At 57.2% G+C, this 7,374-nt stretch overlaps 1 protein-coding gene across 1 annotated transcript; it reads right to left on the minus strand.

Moving 5' to 3' along the window:
* Positions 1-4,502: 4,502 nt before the first annotated feature.
* ANKRD34A (ankyrin repeat domain 34A) lies at positions 4,503-6,092 on the minus strand. The gene has a single exon (XM_024199083.2). It carries the CDS (start codon positions 6,090-6,092, stop codon positions 4,503-4,505), a length of 1,590 nt encoding a protein of 529 aa, XP_024054851.1.
* Positions 6,093-7,374: the final 1,282 nt, after the last annotated feature.

Consider the following 7,374-nt stretch of genomic DNA (forward strand, 5'->3'; position numbering starts at 1 on the left):
GATTTAATTATTAACCAATCGAAGTTATTAACCAATCAGGATGCTTTTACCATGTTACTAACCGATTGTCGTTGATAAAATACTCATACTCGGTCAGTCATTTTGCTGTGCAAATGAAATCTATATGGTAAGTGAAACAATGAATTCACACTCCTGTGGCTCTGTTGGTCGCTAATTTGACTCCTGAACCACAGAGGTCTGAGTATCACCGATCTAGACCTTACTACCTAAAAGCTGTAAGACGACCCCTAGCTAGGAAACCACCGCCCAGCAGTTTGTGCATTTGGCCAGCAGGGGGCAGCATTCTGCTAGTGCCACCATAGGCAGAGGGAGAGGGGCGTGGTACTGGGTGGGAGACCCTGGGGCAGGTTTGTTCCAGGAGCCTTGCTTCTTAAAGGGTTAATAAGCTGGGTATGGTTACAGATTCATCAGGGGATCTGTCCAGACCTGCTAGAAATGCATGTGTGTGTTCCAGGTGTGACAGCTGCTATTTTGGGCGATATCAGGGCTTGAACCGGGGACTTCCAGAGCTAAAAGCAGGAGCTGATGCAGCCTGAGCTAAAGATGACACCTGGGGGTCTACAGCTGGTGGGAATTTCCCATCCTCAGACAAAACTTGCGATTTCAAAACATTTCTCGTCCCAAATTGGAACCAAATCCCAAAATCTCGATTTTTTTTTTTTTCAAACCGGTTCCCCCCCCACCCCAAAAATCTTTTTGGCTGATACTTTGTTTTGGTAAATTTGAAACATTTCGTTTCGATTTTGACCTTTTAAACATTAAAACGAGCGAATAAGCTACGCTGCCAAAGGGAACGGTCATTTGGAGTTGAAAAACGGAAACGTTTCGTTCCGAGGCTGGCGAAAAGGGGCATTTTGACATTTTCAAAACATTTTCATCTCCATTTTTTCTAAATGAAAAATTCGGCGGCATTGACACATTCCTGTGGGACGTTTCGGTTTTGATGACTCAACGCTTTCTGACGGCAAATCGTTTTCTGGAATAAGTCCCACCCAGCTCTGGTCCTTAGCTGGGGTTGTAGCAGACAGGTCCTCTGTGAATCAGACACAGAGGGGGGCCTGTAAGGGACACGCACCAGTGGCTTATGGCCACCCATATACTGGAGACAGATGTGCTCAAAGCAGTTTTGCTGGCCTCTGAAATCTCAACATGAATTTGGTTCCAAATTTCACAGTTGAGCTCCATCCTGCTGTAGCGTGGTGGTCACCCACTCCTGCCCTGAGCAGGAGCACCGCCAGCTTTTCTGCCGCTCTAGGCGGCGGAAGGTCCCGCCCCAAAATGCCGCCCCCCACAGAGGCGACGGAAGGGTCCCGCCGCCGAAATACCGCCACGGTCGCCGCCCCCCAAATTGTAGTGCTCTAGGCGACTGCCCCACTAAAAAGGCGTTGAGCCAGGAGCACGGAGAGTCTCTCTCTGCTTTCAGAGGGGGGGGGGGCTGGCTGCTGGGAAGCTCAGGGTGCCTAGAGTGAGGCAGGGCTGGGGAGCTCCAGGCTGGCAACACCCCAGGCTGCGGGGCCTTGTCCAAGGCCCCACAGAGGCACTGGGTTGCAGAGGGAGGCAGCAGGTCCAGACCCAACCTTGCCTATAATGAGTGGCTTACACTGCAGTCTGCCCCAGGGCGCGGGGGCGAGTTGGTGACTGGCAGTAGCCTACAACTGGGGATAGGGCTGGGGGGGAGACCCCGAGACTGAGGGGTGTACTGCCAGGGGGCAGCACACCAGATAAAGGGGCACCGGAGTCCAGGGAGGGACATGGGGGCCAAGTGGCAGCGGGATACTGGCCTGCAGAGGGCACTCCAAGGCTGGCAGAGCTAATTCCCAGAAGATACCAGCAGGAGGCGCTGCAGGGGTGAGTCCCGCATCGTTACACCTTCTAACCTGCTGACTGAAAACCCCAGATCCAACCCCTACAAGTGTCCCAGATACAGACCTGAAACCATACTCACATGCTGTATGTTCTCTGATATACACAGGCGGAGAGGGCATTTGCCCTAGTCGAGGAAGGCCCCATATATCTGCAGCAAACTAGCCCCCAAATCCTGCAGCAAAAGGCCCCAAATCCTGCAGGAAACTGGAAATCCCAGAACAGCATCAGATACACTGAAATAATAAGGTTTCTATTAAACTAAACATGGCAGTGGCTAACGCAATCAGCACGGGATAAAGTGTGCTAGCTAATCCTCTGGCCAATTTAATCAGATGCGGCCCCTATCATTTTAAGCCCAAATTCTCAGCTGACGTTAGTCAAGAGAGGCACCAATTTACATTAGCCAAGAATATGGCCCTTCATTTTCAATGTGCTACAGAATTTTGTAACAAAAAAGGCATAAGTGCTTAGCAAGAGCAATTGGGAGAGGGGGTGGGGTGGCAGTTGGGGGCTTTTGGCATCTGGGGATTTAATTGGGAGTTGTGAGAGACGCACAATACAATGCAACATTTCTGCTAAAATCAGCAGTGGAATAGTTAACAATGTTGTTGTCTGTTTGGTAGTCAGTAGGTTTCAGAGTCAACGCCCACTTGGCATCAATGGGTTCACATCTAGAGTGATCATTGTAGGCTGTCTAAAGACTAGGTCAGGCCACATGGCATCAGATACATGTCAATCAGGGCTGCAAGCGTATCTCTGCAAACAGAAAAGGGGGCACAGCCAGGGGGTGGGTTCTGCAGAGTAGCGGATACACGGGGCCCTGATTACAGTCTCCTTGTGCTTATAGGGAGACCTGTGCAAATGTTAACTCCCTTAGTTAACTCGAACTTTGCAGCATCACTCAGGGATGTGCAGGGAAACCTGAGCACGCTGCAGATTCATAGCTTGGTAACGAGGGGCCAGATCTTCCCGCTGGGAGTCAGGCCTCTAAATACCTTTGAGGACTTGGGCCTAAAGCCTTGCCTGCAACGGGGTTTGTTTGCACCACCGCAGTTGTGCAATGCACAATGACAATGCCCAATTCCACAGCTCCCCCTGGTGGAAAAGCAGGGTAACCCATGCCAGTGCACTGGGTCTGCACTGTGGGGTTAGCAATGGGTGTCTGTTTGCCTATTTACACTGACTCAGTCCCCTCCCTCCCCCCTGAAATGGTTTCCCCTCTGCATCAGTGATGCTCTGCTCAATCCCTCCCCCTGTGCCTAGAGGGTTTATTCCAGCCCTCCCACCCGTGTTTGGGGGTAACTTCTTGTGCGTCCCCAGTCATATTGCTTTGTCTAGGGCTGCGGCTCCACTAGAGACCGAATGCTAAATAAATAACAAATAGGACGTAGCATTTCTAGAGCGCCGCTGATCCTGGGATCTCCAAGCGCTTTACAGACACAGGTCGGTATCATTCCCTCCATTTGACAGGTGGGGGAAACTGAGGCACGGGGAGGGCGCGTCACTAGTCCAAAGTCACCCAGTCAGTCAGTGGCAGAGACAGGCAGAGAACCTGAGAGTCGTTAGCGCCCAGTCCTCTGACCACTAGACAACACTCCCCCTCCTGGAGCTGGGAACAGATCCCCGTGCCTAAAGTGCTTCCGTTTTTGAGTGCTCCCGTCTGAGAAGCCTCGAAGGGGCCTGGTTTCCAGCGGGCGAGTGCTCAGCACAGTTGGGCGTCCCAAATCACTAGCCTTTTTGCAAACGTAGCCCTAGGTGTCCCTTTACTGTGCCCGCCAGACAACGCTGCCCCCCCCAGAGGTGGGGAGCGAACCCAGGAGTCCCGACGGCGTTCACACTAATCAATAGGATATTGCAGGGAGCAGCAGGTGGGGTGCAAGGCCACCGGGGGCGGGGGAGAGGGGTGTCTGTCTTTTGGATCGCCGCCTCTTCCTTCCAGGTCGGAGAGCCGTGCAAACCGAGCAGGGCTGCCTTTGGCTTTGAACCTGGATCGGGCACAAACCGCTGCCGGAAATTGGAAGAGGCTCCGGCTGGCCACGTTCCTGATCTCGAACCCAAATCGACCCTTTCATTCCCTTTTTCTTTCCCCGCCTCTGCATCTCCAGGCCGTGCCCGGCAGGACCCGGAGGGACGGGACCCACGCGCCTCCCCTCTGGTTTCCTGACTGGCATGTGGGAGCAGTCGTTAGCAGCTGTCACCGTCCCACCCCCAACGTAGGCCAGATTTCCCAGCGGACTCCGGGCGCTCTGTGGCCACGTGGCACAGTCCTGGGCGGTAATGCTTGGGGGCGTTCTGCTGCCAGGCCGCGGCCTCCACTGAAGGGGCCCAGTGCCATCCAGAAATTGGTCGCATGGGGATCCTGGCCCAATTGAGTGCTCCAGTTCCGGTCAGATTCCCTGGACCCTGGGCGTGGCCCGTGGCTAGGACAGATACACAGCAGGGCAGAGGATACACAGCAACCCAGACACAATGGGCTCGCCACCCAGGATGGGGTAGGAGAGATGGGATGGGGAGGTGTCTCCAGTTCCTCCCCACTCCAGGAGCAGCCAATGGGATGGGGATAGAATAAATCTAGGCCTCTTCTTCTCCTTTCCCTTGTTGGGGCTTCTGTCCCTTTAACTGGCCGGGTCGCCCTGGGCCAGCAGGTTCTGGAAATTGACCAGCTGCTTGATTTGTTCCGTTTGCATAGAATGCCTTCTGAACAGCTTCTTCTTCGCCTTGGGGGAGCTGGGGGCCATGGGGATGAGCCCCCTGTGCACGGGCGAGGGGGGCCGGCCGTTGGCCCGGATGTCAGGGATGGGAGGGTGGGGGTTGATGTTGAGCGGGGGCAGGAAGCCAGGCCGGGTGTGGGCGATGTGATCTAGGAGGAGAGTCCCCGATCCCCTCCTCTCCAGCAGCCCCGGAGAGCGACGCCGCCCCGTCATGGGGGACACGGCGCTGGGGATGCTCTCTAGGGACTCCCGGGAGGAGCTGGCTGGCAGGGTCAGGGGGGAGGCGTTGTATTTCCTCCTCTCCAGGGAGACGCGGCCTGAATCCGGGGAGCCGGGGATGGAGTCCGGGCAGAGGTGCGCGTCTGACTCGCAGTGCTCCATGCGGGCCAGCTTATGGTGGGCCATGCCCCGCAGACCGGGCGCCGGGCCCCCCCCGCTCTCCTGGGCCTCGGGGGCCGTGTTGCGCCGTGACAGAGGCTGGTGGAGGTGGCCAAAATGAACCTTCTCGGCCCAAGGTGCCTCCGGACCTGGGGCCTCTTCCCCGAAGCCTTGGGGGGCAAGCGTCTTGAAACCGGGGGGCTCCTGGCCCTCGATGCTGTGCCTCCGTGACAGCACGGGCCTCTTGGTGATGCTCAAGCCGTTCATCTCGGCCGTGATCCTCTCCTCCGGCGTCCGGGCCTTCTCCAGATGGGCGGCGGCCAAGGTGGAGGGCGCCACCAGCCCCCACGGTTCCGAGTTGAGTCTCTTGAGTTGCCTGGGCCGGCCCTTGGGCGGCGGGGCTGCCGGCGGCTGCTCCGCGGAGGCCTCAGCCTCCAGCCCCTTGGGAAGAGGCAGCGGGGGGCAGGTCAGCCGGGTGGCCATGGTGAAGTTGAAGACGTCCCTCGCCTCCTCCTTCTCGCTGGCCCCGGGCGACTGTGTGGTCTTGACGTCGATGTCGGAGGGCGACATGCACAGGGCAGGCGACTTCTCCTCCAGGCCCGGGGATGGGGGTGAGTTCAAGTACTGCTTGGTCTTCTTGGTGCCCGAGGGGGACGTGTCGGTGGTGATGATGATCACCTCCTTGCCCTTGGCCTTGCAGGCATCCAGCAGCACCTGCAAAGTCTCCCGGTCGCCCCGGTTGATGGCGTACACCAGGGCCGATGCCCCCGCGTAGTCCCTGGCGCTGGGGTCGGCCCCGTGCTCCAGCAGGACCGAAGCCACCAAGGGCCCGGCCCGGTCGGCGCAGGCGTGCATCAGGGCCGTCTTGCCCGTCTTGTCGGGGATGTTGGGGTCGGCGCCGTTCTCCAGCAGGTAGCGCACCATGCGGGGCTTGTTGTGCGGGTCGTCGTAGCGGGCCAGGCAGGCGGCGATCAGCGGGGTCTCGCCCTGGGCGTTGCCCTCGTTGATGTAGGCCCCGCCTTCCAGCAAGAGACGAGTGAGGCGGAACTTGCCCTGCCACACGGCCTTCAGCAGGGCATTCCCCTCCGCGTGCGGCATGGCGGCTGGGTCGTTCATCGCCAGGCGGGGCCTGGGGCCGGGCGGTCTCGTGGGGGCAAGCCGGGGTTGTGGGCGGCGGGGCGGGGCATTGCACAGGCAGAGCACCTCCCTGGACAGAGAGAGAGAGAGAGAGAGAGGGAGAGCACATCATGAAATCTTACCCTGCTCCAGCATCGTTCATCGCCAAGCAACCCCTTCACCACTGAGCTGCCACCTCTGGGCTGCAATGCAGCAGCTGGTTAATAGCCGCACAGCCGGGCTTCACCGTGACCACGCAGCCGGTGCTGAAATGCAGCCTGCTCTGGGGTGGAACATGGCAGCTGTTTAACAGCCACACAGCAACGCTGCAGAGAGATCACACAACCGCTACTGACATACAGCCAGCTCTGGTGTGCAGCTGCTTAATAGCCCACGGCCACGCTGCAAAAGGATCACTCACCCAGCACTGAAATGCAGCCAGCTCTGGCGTGGAACAGGGCAGTTGTTTAACAGCTGCACAGCCACGCTGCACAGGGAACACTCACCCAATACTGAAATGCAGCAAGTTCTGGGGTGCAGCATGGCAGCTGCTTAAAAGCCACAGCAACGCTCCACAGGGACACTCACCCAGCATTGGAATGCAGCCACCTCTGAGGTGGAGGACAACACCTGTTTGATGACCACATAGCAGTGCTGCACCGGGATCACTCACCCAACACTGAAGTGCAGCCAATGCGGGGGGGAGCTGTTCAATGGTGTACCGCAAGGCTGCACAACAGTTTAGGACAGGAAGTGAAGGCTCCAACAGGTAAAGCTAGGCAGGCAGAATCTCCTTATTCATACTGAAATTGGGCCTGGCTAAGAAGTGCCCTGGGATTTTTAAGGCCTCTGCGGGACAAGGCCTCACATCCATGTGTCTGGTTTGCAGGCCCCCTCCTTCCACATCACCTCTGCACCCATATTCAGACTTCCCAGAGAACCAAGGCAAAAACAGTTGGGAATTCAGCAGTTCCTCCCGCAGAAAAACCCACCTTTGTCCCACTCTGTTGTCAACGGAGGGGTGGCAATAGAGCAATCCAGACAAGACTCATCTCTAGCTCTTATCACTGGCGGGTCTCAAAGGAGGGGAGGCTCATTACCCCCATTTTACAGATGGGGAAACCGAGGCACGGGGTGTTGCCCAAGGCCACCCAGCAGCAGAGCTGGGAATAGAATCCAGGTTTGCCTGCGTCTCACTCACCCTGAATTCATGGCACATGGGGCAGCTCCGGGGCATTGTCCTGCATATCTCAGGTATAGCTTTATGCACTGTCCATTCATC

Source organism: Terrapene carolina, unplaced genomic scaffold, assembly GCF_002925995.2.
Source record: "Terrapene carolina triunguis isolate 2854851 unplaced genomic scaffold, T_m_triunguis-2.0 Scaffold227, whole genome shotgun sequence".
Classification (NCBI taxonomy): Eukaryota; Metazoa; Chordata; order Testudines; family Emydidae; genus Terrapene; species Terrapene triunguis.